Source organism: Trichoplax adhaerens, genomic scaffold (genome assembly GCF_000150275.1).
Source record: "Trichoplax adhaerens TRIADscaffold_7 genomic scaffold, whole genome shotgun sequence".
NCBI classification, from domain to species: Eukaryota; Metazoa; Placozoa; class Uniplacotomia; order Trichoplacea; family Trichoplacidae; genus Trichoplax; species Trichoplax adhaerens.
In genome coordinates, this window is record NW_002060949.1 from 2,024,488 (window position 1) to 2,043,867 (window position 19,380).

General features: G+C 32.9%; 2 protein-coding genes across 2 annotated transcripts; one reads left to right on the forward strand and one right to left on the reverse strand.

Moving 5' to 3' along the window:
• Positions 1 to 1,076: 1,076 nt before the first annotated feature.
• On the forward strand, positions 1,077 to 8,352 carry TRIADDRAFT_58003 (uncharacterized protein; the record flags this gene model as incomplete). The annotated part of the gene is made up of 28 exons (XM_002113961.1): positions 1,077 to 1,290; positions 1,683 to 1,838; positions 2,071 to 2,190; positions 2,635 to 2,657; positions 2,925 to 3,048; positions 3,221 to 3,297; positions 3,481 to 3,595; positions 3,746 to 3,855; positions 4,007 to 4,063; positions 4,186 to 4,273; positions 4,350 to 4,408; positions 4,581 to 4,692; positions 4,914 to 5,128; positions 5,221 to 5,305; positions 5,554 to 5,615; positions 5,690 to 5,867; positions 5,963 to 6,021; positions 6,138 to 6,258; positions 6,355 to 6,405; positions 6,520 to 6,581; positions 6,736 to 6,786; positions 6,961 to 7,047; positions 7,195 to 7,293; positions 7,410 to 7,485; positions 7,632 to 7,756; positions 7,854 to 7,941; positions 8,043 to 8,131; positions 8,236 to 8,352. 28 exons carry the CDS (start codon positions 1,077 to 1,079, stop codon positions 8,350 to 8,352), a joined length of 2,820 nt encoding a protein of 939 aa, XP_002113997.1.
• Positions 8,353 to 9,214: 862 nt separating this feature from the next.
• On the reverse strand, positions 9,215 to 18,599 carry TRIADDRAFT_58004 (uncharacterized protein; the record flags this gene model as incomplete). Its single annotated transcript, XM_002114280.1, has 9 exons — positions 9,215 to 9,489; positions 9,920 to 10,123; positions 10,322 to 10,431; positions 11,159 to 12,273; positions 12,456 to 12,593; positions 14,793 to 14,950; positions 15,160 to 15,360; positions 15,975 to 16,084; positions 17,500 to 18,599. 9 exons carry the CDS (start codon positions 18,597 to 18,599, stop codon positions 9,215 to 9,217), a joined length of 3,411 nt encoding a protein of 1,136 aa, XP_002114316.1.
• Between the last annotated feature and the right edge of the window lie 781 nt (positions 18,600 to 19,380).

A 19,380-nucleotide genomic window follows, 5' to 3' on the forward strand; every position in this document is an offset into this window, starting at 1 on the left:
GTGATTGGGAGTACTAACACTACGAAAGTATTACTCTAGTCTCAGTATCTCAGCCATAAGTTAGCTGAGATACTAGAGAATAGAGATTAGAGAAGAACAAAGTTTGCCGGCAGAAACATGGATTACTAGTATCACTAGATAGATGTACATTGAATTTAAACTGGCATATTTTCTAGTACACGGTAGTCCATGTTTTCAACGATGGAGTTAACAACAGCGTAGCACATTCATTTCTACTTACAGACAGAACGGACTGACAGACTTGCAGTCCTGCCAGTCCATGCAAGTTGATGACCTCTGAATTGGTAGTAACGATAGTATACTGCTCTGTACGCTCGAAATGGTCGTAAGTATTCGTATGCTAGGCCTGATAACCATCATTAGTCTCCGATACAGTCGATCAACTTCTCTATACAGTACTATATTTGCTGCCTAGGTATATTGGAGAGTCAAAGGTAAACTAACCTGGAGTGTTGCAGTTCTTGGGAAGACCTCAAGAAAGCTTTTGTTTTCTTCTTGCGACTTCATCATGAATTAATTCAGCGATCTTCCCCCCATCTGTTGCCTATACCTATCTGATTTCGACGCAATTTGCACACCGCTAAACGCTTCTTCTAGCTGTCAATGCGCCCATAAATGCTGCATGTACGGAGTACTGGCATACATTGATGCTAACCGGTGCAAGTCACCCTTCGTGGCGGGTCATTTCTTCTTCACTGCTTCTTCTCCACTCATTGATTTATTTTCATTCGAAGCCATTTTTTCGCTAGCACCAAATAGATTTTGACTGCTAATACAAGATTATTACTTGCTATCTGAATTTTTTCAAAGAAAAAATATTCAAAATTAGCTCTTGGATAAAATTTGAATGATTTGTTTTTGCCTATCGTTGCAGTAACCAGTAGAATTGTAATAGTGTGATAGTTTGACCAGACCAAATAATGTTAGTGTCATGGACCTCTCTATCCATAACTGAATTGCATTTTGAAATTGTAAAATTACCTAGAGGAAAAGCTCATAATTAGTACACAGGTAGTATTTCAACCTTGGAGTTTCCTCTCTAATTTTATAACATCATGAATGATCAAGACATTGGCGATATAAACTCAGTCCTTCGGTATTTATCCGGCCAAATTTCATTCAATGAATGGTCACAAAGTGGTGCACTTCCATTACTACTGGATGGCCATATCCCTCCTACCGAGTCAGATACAGAAGCTCTTACAGAAGACGAAGGTGCATCGAGTGATAATATTGATGAAGCTGATGATATATCTAATGCATCTGAAGGTAAGTGATAATTTCTAAGTAATTTATCAAACTGTGGTCATAAATTTTTCTAGTATTGAGATCATCAGGAACAACTAGTCCACCATGATTATATTATATTAATTATGCACTTATTAGTCAGTAATTTTAATAATACTTATATTTTATAATGGTAAGAGTCTAGCTTGAATCAAATCAAGCGATAAAACTCCAAGTTTTTACCTTTATGATGTATCTAATGCAATCACAAATCTACAAGAGTCATTAACTTTAAAATACGATGTTATAGTGTTTACAAGATGTCACAGTAGAAGGATCAGTAAATCTTCCTGGAAACCCGCGTTTATTCCAATGTTGTAGCTGTCGTGTTGAAGTAAAAATAATAAATTCCTTTCTGTAATAACTTACTTTAGATACCGACGAAGAACCTTTACTACCGATGGCAATATCAGAAGATGATGAAGATAATTACGATGAAACAGATGACGAAGAGATAAATTTTGATAACATTGGCGACGTTGGCAACCTTCAAGACCAAAATTTACATAGAAATATTGAACCTCAATTAGGTACGTTGAAAATTGAAGGCACTTAAAGTAGCATTTGCATGTATTTATGACTAATGTTACTACAGTAATTGTCGATTACAACTGTGACGAGGATGTATCACTTGAGAACTGAAATGATAGTCATACGTAAAATGTAAATCAAGAACAAACTATACGAGCATGGTTATTAGATCATCGCACTCGGAAAAGGTAGATTTTGTGTCAAATTATTTCATTGATATTCAACTTGTAGGCAGTATGGGTCATGCAGGCAATGAAATACCTAATAGTGAAGGGATGGAATCTATTCAAAATTTGAAAGTAGGCAAAGGAAATCAAAATCAAGCTACTAGTTCTAAAATATATCAAAATAGTAAGTTACTCTAAACATGTCGTTAAATATTATTGCAACTACATAACTGAACTATGCTAATTATCAGTACACTGACAGCTACTGTAACTAAAGGGTTCTTAAATTTTTCATACATTATAGCATAGTACTATAATTGAGATTATAACCTAATAAAATGCGGCTGTCGTCATTTTTCATGCTTGACTGATTTCTTTGCGTATCGTACTTTAAAGGGAAATACGCCCGAATGATGAATATTGGATCATATATTATATTATATTAAAATAATGTTATAACCTTTATGAAAATGACAATAGAGGAGTTATTAATGATGGTAGTTCTGCAGATAATAAATACGATTTGCCTCCCTAACTAGATTGCGCTGCAGATTTCACACTCTAGTTCTGTACAGCGATGTTATTTTCTGCTTGACTAGTAGCTGTATAATCAATATTATTGATTTAGAATTTCTTATTAGCTTTTTTGAGGTACATTCTAAGGTTTACTTTATTTTAATATTTTGTCCATTTCATGACCAATTGTGAAGAAGAACAACAAGTTAAAAAGAAACGCGGAGTAAGGAAAGCATTTAAATGATATTTTAAGTCGTTTAAAGATGATAATTATTAGAATGCTAGAAAGCACGTATCAGTCTTCTCTGTCATTCCACGTATGCTCCCAAATGTATTAATTGAAAAGTAATAGAATTACCTGATTTACATCTAATGTACGTCCATTTGCTACTTTAAACGTAGCCATATCGAAAGCGAAATCGTGTTCCTGATTATTTAACTGGATTGATGGGAGAAGCTAATTTATGCCTTGCGCGTGGAAATTTAACGGAAGCTGAGAAAATGTGTAAGGAAATCATACGACAAGGTGTGTTAAAATATTATCATAAAGACATCTCAATTGGAATTACTAGTTTGATGGACACGTAGTTACTTTCAAGTTCTAGCTATTAATAGCAAAGTTCGAATATGTATTCCATTTGTTGCCTAGTCTTAAAAATGATTTTGGAATTGCTAATGTACTTTAACTTTTATTTCAGCACCTCATGCTTCTGATCCATATGAAACATTAGCTATGATTTATGAAGAAAACGGAGATGAAGAGAAAGTGGTTCAAGTAAGTCAAAAACTAAAAAAGTTCACTTCATTGCGCGGTATACGTCAATCACTTGCAATTATACCTTAACTTTGGTGGTAAAATAAAATTATTATTCACCTTACTACCAAATCATGCTGCTTCTACCTAATAATCAACTTACAAAATATCCATATTCTATCTTGTATGTACGCATGAAAACAGTTGCAGTTAATTGCTGCTTATTTAAATCGCCGTGACGCTTCCCAGTGGGTACATTTGGCTCAAATGTCATTGGAACAAGACAATAAGAAACAAGCGTTATGGTGTTATAACATGGGTATGTCTCCATATTTGGCAAATAAATAATTATAATATTTCATCTCCGATTTCATAATTTGTTTTCATAAGGGTCTTGTGTAATTATCAACATATTTTAGTTTGTAAAATTTTAGAACCCTTTCATGTTTACTTTTATTTATCTATACAGCTGTGAAAGCTGACCATGGAAATATACAAATTTTAAATGAGAGAGCAAGATTATGCATTCAAATGGACAATATTAAAGGGGCAGCGGAAACTTTTGAGATGATATTAAGAGTACGACACTTTATCATACTTAAATAATTTCGTTTTAATAAAAGTATCTTAACGTAATTGACAGTATTAGCAATAGTTGATATTAAATTCTTGGAATTAAATTACAATAGTAATAATATTATCGTTACGCTATCATTTTTCTAAATTATAGATACTGAAAACTCATCAAGGAATGGATTATTTTGATTATTCAAAACAAATAGCTAAGGTAATTGTTACTAACGTTATAAACATAAGTTCTTTGAAGCTTGATAACCCCTTCAAGATTTTGATACTGTTATTGATTTGATAAATGATTTGATAATTAAATAATTATTGATCTTGCTTAAGCTACATCATTCAAAAAAGCGAACTGAAAAATCTATTGAAGTTTTAGAAAGGGCCTTTAGGATACATCCCGAAGCAAGTCATCCAGAAGGTATGCATACTTCAATTTAGTAGTTTAACTGTCTCCCTACTACTATCATCTGAACTTGATATTAAATTTGTTGCAGCTATTAACATGTTGGCTGAGTTGTATGTTGTCAAGAAAGAATATAAATCTGCTTTAGAGGTACTGCCTTATCTCATTATTTATTCCATGTATTTAAATATATCTGTATTACGAAAAATTATGTTCCATGTCATAACGAAATATATAGTTCATATCAGTAATACATCTTCTCCTTACATATTAACGATGAAGCTAAATTTATAATGGTTGTAATAATCTCGAAATTTTACAGCTCATCTGCTGCAATTGTGGATTTGAGTCACCATTTACATTGCTGTTAAGGGACTCGCAAGAGATTAATCGCCCGGATGCTGATAACTATAATAGTAGTATTAAAGAACCGCGTAAGTAGATGAAGTTGCGATTGCGATAGTAACTAATTGTATTAGATTAGTATTTACTATGATAGTCATAATTATTTACCGATGGCTAACAACAGAGGAAATTTCCTTTATGACAAGAAATAGCTAAACGTTATAAACCGCTAGCTATCGTTAAATAACTATTTGGTGAGTGTATTAATAATGAATTAGTGTATTCAATAATTTTCGATATTACTCTACAGAAGGCGATCGTGGACTTTCCATTTTGGGTGAAGCGGTACGCATTGCTATCGGAATTGACGAATATAGTGGATCTAATAGTGAGATTATAACACCAAATACAAGTGACAATTCAAGGCTGGTTTCGCAGTGGAAAATACCTAATTCATTGCCTATCGATTTAAGGATAAAAGCTGCAGTCTGTTTACTTTATTTAGATCAATCGCAATTCGCAGAGGTTAGAAATAAATGTTAAATTATCGTCTCTTATTAATGTCGAAGATGTTATTGGATATTAAAAGTTCGAACTTTTAATTTAACAATAAAAAGAAAATACTGCAACCTCTGTATCTTGAAAGTATTGAAGAAGTTGGCGATTTATATCTCGATATTGCTGATGCTTATTATGAAACAGGTACGATGATTAGAAATAGTGTAAGTGTAACACCGTTGAGTTTCAGTTTTTATTAGTAAATGTTGTACAGTAGAATAACAGCTCTAAATGTGTTTCTTGTAAGCTCTGACATACTGTACGGACAGCATGTAATATCATGTAAATCAATATTCAATTAACAAATGCGCAATAGTAATAATTACATTCAAGATAATGTATAGAAGTTATTTCCTGAAAAACTCATTAGGTTTCTTTTCATTACCTCATAGGAAATTATATTTCTGCAATGCATCTTTATGAGACCCTTGTAGGAACAGAACAGTATAACGCCGTAAGTTAAACTGGTTTATGTAATCCGTGTACCTTTGATCGATTTCTATACCTTATTGTGCTAAATTTTTTTAGCCTGCAGTTTGGTTAAGCCTGGGCAAGTGTCAGATTGCTCTTAATCAACTCGAAAATGCTGTGGAATCGTATTCACGTGTTGTAGGAATGGCTCCAGAACATTCAGGTCCTCGCTCTACATTGGCTTCATTATACCAGCAACTGGGTCAACCACAAATGGCATTACAAGTCTTAACCGGTGATGCTTTACTTTTCAGACTGTTTTGCGGTTGCATAGAACACTACTATACCAAAAGCTTAGTATTAAGTATTGATTAAAAATATTTTATTTAGAACGCAGCACTGGCGATGAAAATTTCCATAAACAATCTGATAGTGCTGAAATTAAACTGGTATGCGGCGAGTAATAATATTCATGAGATGTTACCTCTTCAAGTATCGGCTTGAATGTCTTTACCACCACTATGATTTCATGACAGCTATTGATTTGATTTCAATCTTTTTCAAGGATCTTAGTTTGTTAGTTCAAAAGTGCAATTTACTATCATCGCAGAATAATTTGGATGAATTTGCAGAATGTGGACTTTCAGTGATGGCTTTTTATCTGCGAGAGTCATTTGGTCAGCTTAGTAAGTATACGTTATGTCAAGTACGAATGACAAAGAATAATACGGTACAAATGCTAATCTGCTTTGAAATGCTAACTTACATATATTCTGGAACAGATAAAATGGAAGAGATTAATTCTCATAGAACCGAAATTGCCTCTAGAATAGGTATTTATGCCTTGCAGATTGAATAACTTTGATTCTGATATATGTTGATAATACGATATTACGATTAAGACGAAGTATTCATCCATCAATATATCCTATTTTACTGTATTTTAGCTAATATTGTAGGTGATGAAGCCATAATGACTAATGATGAATGGTGGGCACTTTTTTTAAAGGTCTGAATGAGGATCGTGTATCGTTTTAAAATGCTCCGTAACATCTCGCGTATTTAGAAGTAGTGAAAAAATTCTTATCAGTAGCAGTGAAAGCTTTCACTGGACAGTGTCTTTAATTTAGTAAATTTTTCAAAATATTTTACTGTTTCTGCAGGTTTGCCTTGCTCTAGACAAAACGCATCGTTATGCCGATTTGCTCCATATAGTACGAGCAGCTAAGTCATCACAGCAATTTATTAACATTAGTGATAAAAAGGAGAAGCAAACTGTAATCATTAATTAATTGCAACTGTAAAAATTTTACAGTTGGCAACTTTGCTCTTTTACGGTTTATTGCTGGATAATTGTTTGTATTCTAATATTATCTAACATTTTTTAGGATCTATCTATGTTATGTGCTTCAGCAAGTTATTTAAATAGTGAATATGATACTGCGTATCTATACATCAAACCTATTTGTATTGAGGTAAGGCACAACCCTCAATTTTTAATTATATGATATTATCTGCAGCTATTGTTCTTGATCTGGTAAAATGAAACTGGTACTTATGGGTTAGTGAATATAGTGCCTCCAATTAAAAATATGTTCTTAAATATATTACCTTCGATTCAGAACTCAAACAGTATGGCAATTTGGTATCTTTTTAACAATATTGTATTGAAATTGCGAGATATTCGACACATTCGCTTTTGTAATCGCTTATTCGCGAAGGTATGTCAAATTTTATTCCCTTCGCTAACTATAATTAGGGTGTTCTATTTCTATTTTTGTTTGTGACTAGTGCTTTCAACGGTTATACTATTTTTGGGATTTTCTGATGCACTTAGAATTCATCCAGTATCCCTTTGTGTATTTTAAATGGACATAACAGTGTGGTATCGGGAAGCTATAAATTTGCCCTGGGTAATGCATTGTTAGTGCTTAAATATATTGAATGCCGTATCTAGAATGTCACATTTTTGAACTTGAGTCGTACTATAGCATGTATGGTTACTAGATCTTCATTGTTATTGATGTGAATTAATTCGGCTTTTAAATTGTCGTTTCAGCTGATTACGTATTTGCCTTTTGTCAAATGCCTGATCAGCCCTTGTTGGCTTTATGCATTGCAAATACGTATTTACACATGGCGACACAAAGAACAACTGCTAATAAAAATTACTGTATTCTTCAGGTATAATCGGCCATGGTCATAATTTATTTTATTTCGTAAACTTTTATTGAGACTTGATGTACGAATCGCAATGTTTATAATTAACTATTGTTACTAGGGTATAGCTTTTTTATATCTTTATAAAAACCAAAGAGGCTCATGTCAGGAAGCTTACTATAATGTTGGTAGGGCTTATCATCAATTAGGTAATCAATATACGGCTTTTGCATTGATTATTGTAAATGATTGAAGTCGATATTTAGATAAAAATGAAAATTTAAAGTCTGAACCTTCGCTCTGTTCTTAGGTTTATTTCATTTGGCGGTTCATTATTACCGAAAAGCTTTACTTACTCCAATAAGTCGTAAAAATTTTATTGAAAAAAATCAAAGCGATGTAAGGCCGTTTGCATAACTTCACAGAATCCGATTTTACATTAATTCAGGGATTCACTATTCATTACAACTTTAATAGCTTTTACTGTTTTCAAAATTTTTAAGGTGTTAAAAAAGTACGATTTATCCCGTGAAGCCGCCTATAATTTATCCTTAATTTATCGTAACAGTGGATCCGAAGATTTAGCGCGACACATTTTGTATACATATTGTTCTATCTAGCTTTAATACAGCAAAATTTATGCTAATATGAACTTACGCATACTGTACATTAGATATCCCATACTAGCATCAAGTGAAAAAGAACTTTTCGTAAGAAAATTATCTTACGAACGATATTACTAGCACTAAATGCAAGCTCTCTTTCTTAATTTATACGCACATGTATATGCGTTCATGAATTACCTCTTAACTTATAATTGAAATAACATTGTATATATTTGAATTCTTTAGCAGCAAATTGGATGTACAGGTTTGAGAAAGAAATTACTATGAATACGTTACTAAAGATTCTTGTATATAAAATATTACAGTAAATTACTTCTTTGATGACGTTAAGATGACGTTAAGGTTGTGATTTAACTATTTATACGAAGATGAGTCGCATGCCTCTCTATGCATGTTTAATGTGTTATTAGCTTTGTCTGTACCATGCTTACTGTAAGTTTATTTTTTTCTTTAATGCAAATCTGCTGCTCTTACTAACTTAAGTGTATTAGTAATAAACAAAATCTATTTTTATTGTATATAAGAATATTAGAAATATTATTAAAGATTCACCCTGTAATCAATTATAGCTAGCACGAAATGTTGGTTGACTTCACTGGAAGTACGATTAAGTACTGTTTAAACTTACATATATTTTAGAATGTGAGATCGCATGTTGAATTGGTAAAACAATTAGGCAACAGATATGTCCTTAAACACAATTTATAAGGTCAGTTGATCAAACTACTCGCGCTTATAATTTTTTAATAAATCTTTTAAATGCATGCTTCGATTTATCAAACATAGCTGTCATCTCAATATCAGCTTCAGTGCAATATATGAATCACTTCACGTTAATAACTAGCAATACTGCAAGTTATTTTTTCGTGTTTACTGAGATTCCAAAGGATCTTATGCATTGTTGATAAAGGTTTTTATAAATGTATTTCATGGCACAGTAGCAGGTGAAGCGTACACAATTGTCCATTCTTCGAACTGATCTTGCGTTTTGATAATTAATCCAAGTATTTGTATTTCCAATTAATTCAGAATTAATTTTTTCAATTTTATGATAAGTAATGGCATTAATTCCAGATGGATAATATTTGATAAATTCATATTCCAATTGCCATACAGCGTCGTTGTGCACCACTACCCGTATGTATAAATAAAAGTTATGCATTAAAATCTTCCAAATGTATTATACACAGCACATCAATTCTTTTGTCTTAATTAATAGCTTACGAGTATAACAGCTAATGAAGAGATATATTGGTAATGATTTTTTTTAAATAAATATTAATTACAATCAATAAAGACGGTACGCTCAATAATCTGCGAACTTTCTTCGATACTCATAATTGGATATAATCATTCAGAAGGTCTAGAGGTTAAATAACTTACTAACTGTATTGGTAATATCGATATTAGTTTAAATTCTATTCTTGAGGGATACTCTTTATTACTGTCGCAGATGTTAAATTTACAAATAGTATCTGATCCATACGATATAAACATTGAATATCATCTAAGCGGGCAATGGAGGGGAGGGGGTATTGAGCAATCGTAATAGTTTCATTACCTGAGGCTAGTTCCAGGTCAAGAAAATATTGTAAGTAGTTCATCACTGCAAATGTCTTTGGTTCGAATAGAACCAATCGATAGGCTGGATTAGTGTTGTAAATGGGTGATAATGACGGAGAGATTAAAATGAAAGATCCTCGCTGTTGATTGACATCTGATGCTAGACGGAAATCATCACGGTGCAGAGAGCCAAAGAATTGTCCTAATATCCATAATAAAAATTTCATAACTTAAACGGTAAGCTATAGCTATTAAATCGACCTATAAGATCTAAATAAAATAGATAGTTGAATACTCTATAGCCCCATTTAGTTAGACCAGTATAATATTATAATTTTAAATTACCTACTCTAGTTATAAGTAAAACAGGTAAAATCAACAATACTCATCCATTTCATACCAACTATAATGTCATCAAAATCTTGCGAGACCAATTGAATATAGTCAACATAACGACTTGCCACCCAGGTATAATCCATGGAAATATTATTGCTCGTTCTTATATTGACGCTAAATATGAAATGACGAATTGGAAGAGATGTTATTATGAAACTGTACAAGCAACGTATCTAAAAATTAACAATTGATCGTTACATTAGAATATATTGTATTTTTGGAAATGTCCTAGAAACTCAGAATGATTAATCAGCTGAAATAAATTGAAGTGGCATGCTAAGTTTTAGGCAGCAAATAAGACTTTCCATTTCTGTGATAATAATGCTGTTTATCATTGTATTTACTATAATACGTTATCGAAATTAAATATCCTATTATTTGCTGAATTTATGATATGCTCGTACTTATTCATAATAGATATCGTAACTTACATTATTTGTAAGTTGGCATATTGATATATCCGATGTTCTATGCTATAGCAATATGTAAATATACGGTACAGTGTATATGTACATCTCCTATACTTTTGATCTCTATCTAGATATATCTTATTGATATGCTTTTGCAAATGGTGTAAAGATATATTGCACTTAGGATGGAGGTAGAAGTCCTGATTAATACGATAAATAGCAATAAGTAACTGGCATTCAGCTCCCGGAACTATGCTAATTTCAATCTATTAGAGTAAATTAATCATCGCAGAGCAAGTTCTGTTATTGCCAGTCTTTTGCTATAGGATGGTGATCTAGGTATGTTTATAGATAAATTAATTATACTCGTATTATAATAGTCTGAGATATCATTCATTTTTTGAAAAACTATAAATAAATTTTACACTAACCCAGGCGGTAAGTGACCTTGGATAACCACTTTGAAGCGTTGACGCCTAGCTGTCTGTAGTTGCGTTCGTAACCAATTCATTTGTCTATCTCCTGCATACCTAAAGTATGCTAGTGAAGCATAAGGAATTCTATTTTGCACTGACTGGTCCCAATATAATGTGTTTAAAGTGACTACCATTAAAGCTTGTTTAACGAATTGAACTTGATAATAACCTCCAGTTAAAAAATTACTTTCAAAAGATGAACTAATAAGTGGCCGATGAAGTGATGAGCAATTTGAGCAGGTAATCATTGGTTGCCATAATGTTAATAGCCTCCGATACCATATTCTATCTTGTGCTCGTTGTAGGTAAATGATGGGAATATCATGATTGCCAACGGCAAAGAGAATCGATCGTCCATTCATTAAACTTTCAATTTTTTGGGTAACAGTTAATAAGTTACGATAGATGTCATCTAATGTTGAACATAAATGGTCTGATTGGCTTGATTCTAAGCTGCAACGGTTAGCAATAAGATCACCAGATATTAGAAAAAAGAGTAGATGCCAATTGCGATTTTGAACGAGGTTATTAATGGATTGAAATGTACTATTAACCAAGAATGGTGACGAATCGCATCCATAACGGCCATAACGGCCATGATGAACTCTTGATGTTGAAGCTGAACCAGCAAATGGATCATTGGAACAATTACTGTCATAGTATGGATCCAGATGTATATCAGTCAAATGGATAAAGTAATCATAAACATTCGATTCATTAATTTGTTTATAGCGATCACGACGAACGTCAAGCTGATTGGTGTTAACCAACGATAAGTAATTTAAGAAGATAGCGATTAATGAGCCAAAAAAGAAGAGCGCACCTAGACAAACTAAAGACGTTTTCGAGCAATATCTGGTTCGTCTTTTCATAAAAGTTGTTACCGCGGTATGTTTCTGCTTGTGGCTAATAGTAGGCATATGGCGTAAATTAGGTATTTCAGCAGGTATAAAACGGTTATCAGAAGTAGGCATTGAAGTTGCCGTAGGCTCTGGAAGTAGAAATGAATTCATTGACGTGCCAAACTGGAAAGATACCCAAGTAGTATTAGATTGACAAGTTGGGAATATCTTATAATAAATAGGTATATCAGAGGGGGATTTATTTTATAATCTAGAAGTAGGATGAATCAGTTTGCAAAGGCAGTCGGAGAATTCTCTAAATATTCTCAAAGCTTGCTTGTATCTTAATACTGCAACTGATGTAATAAAATGGTAGATAGGATAACATAAAGAGCGATAAGACTACTAACGCGGTGATAAATTGTTGGCATAAACCGGCAACAGTCTTTGATAAAACGGCAGTATAGACTTAATAAAATAGCGCCATGAACTCGATGTAGAGGAGAAATTGGTGATGTTTTCCCACAATAGGAGACAGATGGTAGGCTCTATCACAGAAAGGAAAATTTTTGAATATTAGTGTAACGTTGGTATATCCTCCGACTAAATATTGAAAATAGCTTGAGGAAAAGTTTTTAATAAAAATCAGTAAAGTTATAGTATAAAGTAGCAGGTAATGTTTATTAGGCAGGGGAGAAAGAGTAAAAGTTCCAAAATAGGAAACCGAAAATTCTCTACGACTAGTAACGCACTATGGTAGCGTTATAGATCATAATATGGAATATGCAATGTTAGAAGTAATTGAGTAATGCGCGTACCTGTAGTTATGAATACAAGACAATTCTTTATTTAGATTTTTTCAATATGTAAACTTTTAGGAATTAATCACATTTAAGACGGCGATAAAATTGCGGCGAATTGCGATATACTCATTTGGAATGGAGTCAATGATCCACAGCAGTTCTGTAACATAAATTAGGCAGTGGTAAATTGTAAGTTCTGCAATGATAGCTTTTAATTCTTTTCGAGCATTAAAGAAAAGATTGATGAATGGGCTTTCAATTTCACAGGAAATTTATCGGAAATGTTGCTTGATACTTTATAATGATACATTAAATCTAATAGTAATATTCTCGCCGTGAAATTTATACCTGGCACTGCGACACTTACTAAATATATTACTTATCTAGAAAGATGCTACCTAATTTTGATTGGAGTAAACGGGTTGCTGATTGCTACGACCAGATGTTTCTGGAAGCTGACAAAATATAGTCCGCTTGCAATATTTTAAAATTAAAAAAGTCAAAATTGTTGAATTATGGCTAAATTTAATTAACTGTAAAGTATTGAAAAAATAAACCTATTGAGACCAACTACGCTAATGTATTATACGAAATATTATTAGATTTATTAACCTTATGGTCTGAGTTCAAATATATCATCTGCGATAGATACAAATTAAAATCCATTTAATGTAATTAGTAAACGCTTTACGATGTTTAGAATATACGCTAATTGCTTGTTTCAATTGCAGTAGGTCTCAGTTTGAGACTAAGAGATCGCGTACTCAAATTTAATTCTCGTCGTATTTGCGTACTGCTACTATATTAGGTTTAAAGATTTTTCGCCGAATGGATATGGAGATATTCTTTTTGTGCTATAGTGTCTCTACATTTTCAAAACGATTTCTTGTGAATTTCATTTTATTGCAAAATTAATTCGTTTACCAAGTCAACAACATACACATCGGCATTAAAAGCTGCAAATACTTAATATGAATATTATCTAGTTAGAAACTTGCGCAATCTAACTTGCTCCTTAAACTATTTTCGCGCAATAACCTCAGTTTTATGCTAATTTTTGGGTTAGACTACAGTATTCAACAAGATGAATGACTATCTAACCTTGATTTTGCTATATGAAAGGGAAGATATTTTTAGTAGCAAAATAATGAATTATACTTATGAAACCTATACTACTCTAGTACTATCATGAATGATACTCTCTACGTTTGTAGATAGCAATCAGAATGATAAAGAATGGAATATTAATAATTTGAGGTTGGTGACTAATAGAAACAATTGAAAACAGTCATTACTTAATCTGAAGGATAGAGAATAAACGTTTTATTAGCAGAGAATATAAAATTGAGCTATTGTGATAGATCTTGTTCCTGTATACTTGTATAAATGAATAGGATTGTCACAATTTTTGAAAAGCAACAGGCGACTATTTTACTATCTAAGAAGTGTCATTACAACCTTAAGAAAAAAATTTCCTTTGGTTTTGTTTACTAATCATTTAACATCTCTAAATGTTAGAAATGCATTATCAGGTGTACTAGGTACACTGTTCAGTGTAATATTCCATAATCTTAAAATCTTTTATGACAGTGTATTTAATTATTAAGGTTTAGGAGCATTCTGGCTTTAAAGTTGTCTGGGTTAATTGATTAAAATAATGTCTAGTTCGTGTTTATATAACACTGGCAACGCGTTGTAGAATAAGCAAAAGCGAAGTACTGTCTATACGTATTGAAGAACGGCTGTAGTATTCTTTAATGAGTCATATTATGATATTGTCTGGCATTGAATTAGATATAATTTTAGTATGAAAGATAACGCTAGTCCGCTTAAAGCCTAATTCACATGATGAGCTTCAAGGCAAGTAGTAAAAGATTGATGTCGAACAAATTCAACGGCACAGTAATACACAAATCGCATTTTTGAATAAAATTGATACCGAACCTGTCGAGCTACAGCATAATTTAACCAATATTTAACTTTCAAAGGATTAATTAAATTACTGCTAAGTTCCTCGATTCGATCAGTATTAATATATTTATTCTTGGATGGATAATTAGTGGAAAATCGATATCCTTCTGCCCATTCAGTTTGATTGTAAGCTGTAAGAGAATATATATACGTAGAAATTTTAGTAATAATGAGTTATAGCTTTAGGTATGTTGTAGCTACGTAAACAAGTACAAAATAAAGTATTATCTAAAAATATACAAACATAAAAGGCGCTTGCTAAAGATTTTTTAAATAAGTAGTGCATTTATATTTGTTTATTGATATTACATGTATTTTGCAAACTAGTTTGTAACCTTACCCGTTGTTAAGTCCATATCTAAATAGTATTGAATGTAATCCAGTAACTTCCATTCTTTTTTATCCACCATTAACATGCGAAATGAAGGATTGTTGGAATAAATGGGTGAAATAGACGGGGCTAACAGCATGAAAGAACTCATTCCATTGTAATCTCTTAATAGTCTAAAATCGTCCTTATGCATATGGGCGAAGAATTGACCTATACCAAATTACAATCAATTAATTAATAGAAAGGAATTCGACTTGAAAAACATCCATTGCGGCTTATAGTTGCGAAATGTAAATAGTGTATTTGTACAATCTTTCTAAGATTGACGTGTAATTCTCGCCTGTGTTTATAAAATTTAGATAAAGCATCTTTATCACGATTAATATCTTACAATACTCAATGTTATATGTATTTGCTATGACAGTACATCCCGTAATCCTAATAAATCACTTTGCAGTTGCTATTAATGTTCGAGTATGTTATTTAAAATGTTTTGACAAAACGTATATTCGTATGTTTTATATCTAGGTGCACATCCTCGCAGGTGCTGGTTATATGACAATCAGCAACGTGTGCTCATTGGCCTGATTCCCACCTTGTCCCTAGCTATCTTTTGTTGAGTGGAAATCAGGTCAATGAACGCACATTTCTGGTTGTCATGTAACTAGCAGCCTTACAATATACTTTAGTTTAAGATTGCAATATCTAAGCTACACGCTATAACTTATCCTAAATTATGTTATATTTTATACATTGTCCTCTTTACGTAAGTGTTAACACTGTATATAAAAATAGAATTACTAGATGTATGACTGAATACTTACCCATAATGACATGTGGGTATAGAGAGGCGACGTAGTGAGTATAAATATCGGTATAATTATCAAACCAGTAGTGTACATAATTTTTCTTAGATCCAAGATACGTATCCACTCTACAGAATAGAAAGAACGATTGTATTTTAATTTCATTTTCATACCAATACATTATCGAATAAGAATACAGCGGTGGTCTAATCATCGACAATAATAACATAAATATTACAACACGAGCATATACAGTAGCAGTAGTATTAATTGGATATTCGTAAAAGTGGACGAATCTAGGTCAGCAGCAAATAAAAGAGTTCATTTCACGTATTATCACTGTTAGTATGGAAACAAAGTTACCATTAATCAATATAATTGCAGCTTCTGATAAATAGTAATACTTGGCTAGAAATAGAACTTTTGTAGATAAGTCTAACTTGTCGACTACAGTATGGTAGCAATCTACCATGTTTTCAAGACTCTATTTCGGAACAGTATTATATTTACATTCTACTGTATTTCGTGTTCAAGATTTTACTGCTTATTTACAGATGTACTGAGGATTATTAAGCAAATTTTCTAATCTGTCACTTAAAGAGATTACTACTGTAAAGTGTACAGTTATGACATCCTTGACAAGAAGATGTCGATGTTGAGTCAGCCAAACTTTAGATATTGGCTAGTCCTGATTAATTTATCGTTTACAATAAACCTTAGTTCACAGTATAGGTGCGTTATTTGATCAATCGTATATTTTACAACAGTAAGCATTAAGCAAGCATGATATACTCGAGTCTTTAACGTAGAATATACGTCGTACATGTATACTGTAAATGCTATTTTAGTATTCAAGAACAATAACATTTCAATCTTTCAGTTAGGTTGCACTATATTGTATTGTATATCTTACTTCTCTTTTACCTCTGGAACTGACAACTACAATAAGCAAGGATGATGTAGTCCAGTCGGTCGCATAGAAACATATGTTACCGTCAATGTCATATACTACTATGTATGTCATATTTTGATATTCGAGTAGTATACTTTCAATCGTTGAGTTTAGCCTGTACTATATGCCTATGGTATAACTGTACGCATACTCTAACCTATCACATAGTACTGTATACATGCCATACGCGTATATGATATCTTGTTATCGTATGATAGATTGCAATCTTTCAGTTTAGGCTCTAATGTTTTATATAAATCTATCTACAATGTCCACTCGATAACTTGGGGACTGATAGTCTACATTCACAAACTATACGTATATGATATTCTAGTATTTGTATGATACATTATAATTTTTCAGTTTAGGCTCTACTGTTTTTTATATAAATATATATCCAATGTCTGTCTACTTGATAACTTGAAGACTGATAGTCTCCATTTCTATAGTAACTATGTGATATCCAAGTTATTCTTTAGTAGTAGTGAAATATCATTAGACCTTATGCTGAGTGTAAAGTCTAGAGATATTTTGAGTTTTTCACCTATAACTAAATCGAACAGATTTTATTTATGTTCGCATTAAGCTTACCCTGGTGGTACATGACCTTCGATAATAACCGATTGACTTTTATTACTTGCAATCTCTAGTTGTAGTCGAAACCAAGCTAACTGTTGATCAGCAGCGTGGAAGAATTTCTCAGCTGGTATAGAACTACGTTTAAGTGCCTCAGTATCCCAATAGAGTGTATTTAAACTGATAATGGCTAATTTACCATCATAAATTTCAACCTTATAGTAGCCACCTTGGAGGAAAGTTTCTCGAATAGCATTGAATGATGTGATAGGACGTAATCTGTCTGGACAAAACGGGCATAAAATCAAGGCTGACCACATACTAAATATTGTTTCATACCATTGGCTATTAACTGGAATGATATAATCACCAATCATATCGTTATTGCCAATAGCCGGAAAGACAGGAGTAGCAGGGAAAGCTTCCACTAGACGTGTACTTGTATAAGTGATTGAATCGCGCACACGACGATATAAATCCGGTTGTGATAATTCATATAAACGATGGCATACAAAATCACCAGAAACCAATACAAAATCGACATATTGCTGTGTAGTAATTGGAATCACTTTGGTTGCTAGTAATGAATTATCAATTAAAGTTTTGGGTGAATCACAGCCTACTCTACCATAATAAGCTTTCTTCTGAGTTGGTTGAGCTGTTCCATTAGGATCATCAGGGGAACGGCAAAAGGTGGATGATGTCCATGATGAATTATATTCTAAATCTAGATGGAAATCAGTCAAGTGATAAAAGCGTGCAATATTGCCATCATCGGCGATTGTCGATGGCATAACACGATTGTAAAAGATTACAATCATAGCTAATGAGACACAAGCTACGGTCAGTAGAAATGCAAGACATGCTAAACATCGGACAGCAGTACATCTTCGACGTTGTCGTCGTACAAAGGGTGGATCCCGAATGCCAATCATGGCAATTTCTTCATCATCGAAGATGTTATCCTTGAAATTACACGTGTTATCATGACTGATAGAGGTGATCGTTGTCGACGGTGTAGTTGTCTTGCTTGGAGTTGTAGTCGAATTTTTGTCGCTATTTTGAATTAATGGTGTCGAAGCGTTGAATTTATCTTCTTCTTCTCCTTCGGGCATTTTCCTTCAAGACTGTAATAGATTTAGTTTGGTCTAATTTGGATTAAACTTCTTGATATACTTGAGATCAGTGCCGTAATAAGTGTTATCAACACTGGCAAGACTTGGATGATGATGACTGTACAATATCTTGAATGCTGTACGAGTAATTGAACTTTGTTTACTTACGGCTATATGGTGGCAGTAGAGTCACTTGACCGGTCGTATGTTGTAGGATAATAATTGGCTTAATTTATTGGATACAATGGTTGCAATGTCCATAAATTAAGTTCCATATGACACTATAACGTCTAAAGAGGCACAAAATCAAGTAGTCTAGTCTCTCTTAATCTGTCAAGGTGATAATCTACTCATGGATGGCTTTTAATTCTATATAATCAATTAATCTATTTTCAATGTAATTATTTGATCTAGTGTTAGATAACGGTTTGCTCCTGCTGGTGCTTTCCTCTCCAGATGGACCTTACTACAGTCTTGCTCAAGTTGATCGCGAGTAGTCACTAGGATTTCAAGTAGTGTCTTGGTATCTATGCCAACTTGCCTGATCAGTGATCAATGATCAGAAATGGTATATATAGAGAGAGAAAGGGAAAAGCTTTTGGACTTTCCTTTTTGACGTTGCCTTTAGCGCTGGTGAGAATTGGATGAGAAATGTGTAGACTGATTATTTTGGTGGTCATTTTACTGTGCTCTAGCTCTAGAGCTGTGCACCAGACTAGTAGGTAGTATAGCCCTGAAGTTGGATGTATCAACAGTACAGTGTTCAATTACAGTGGTACGT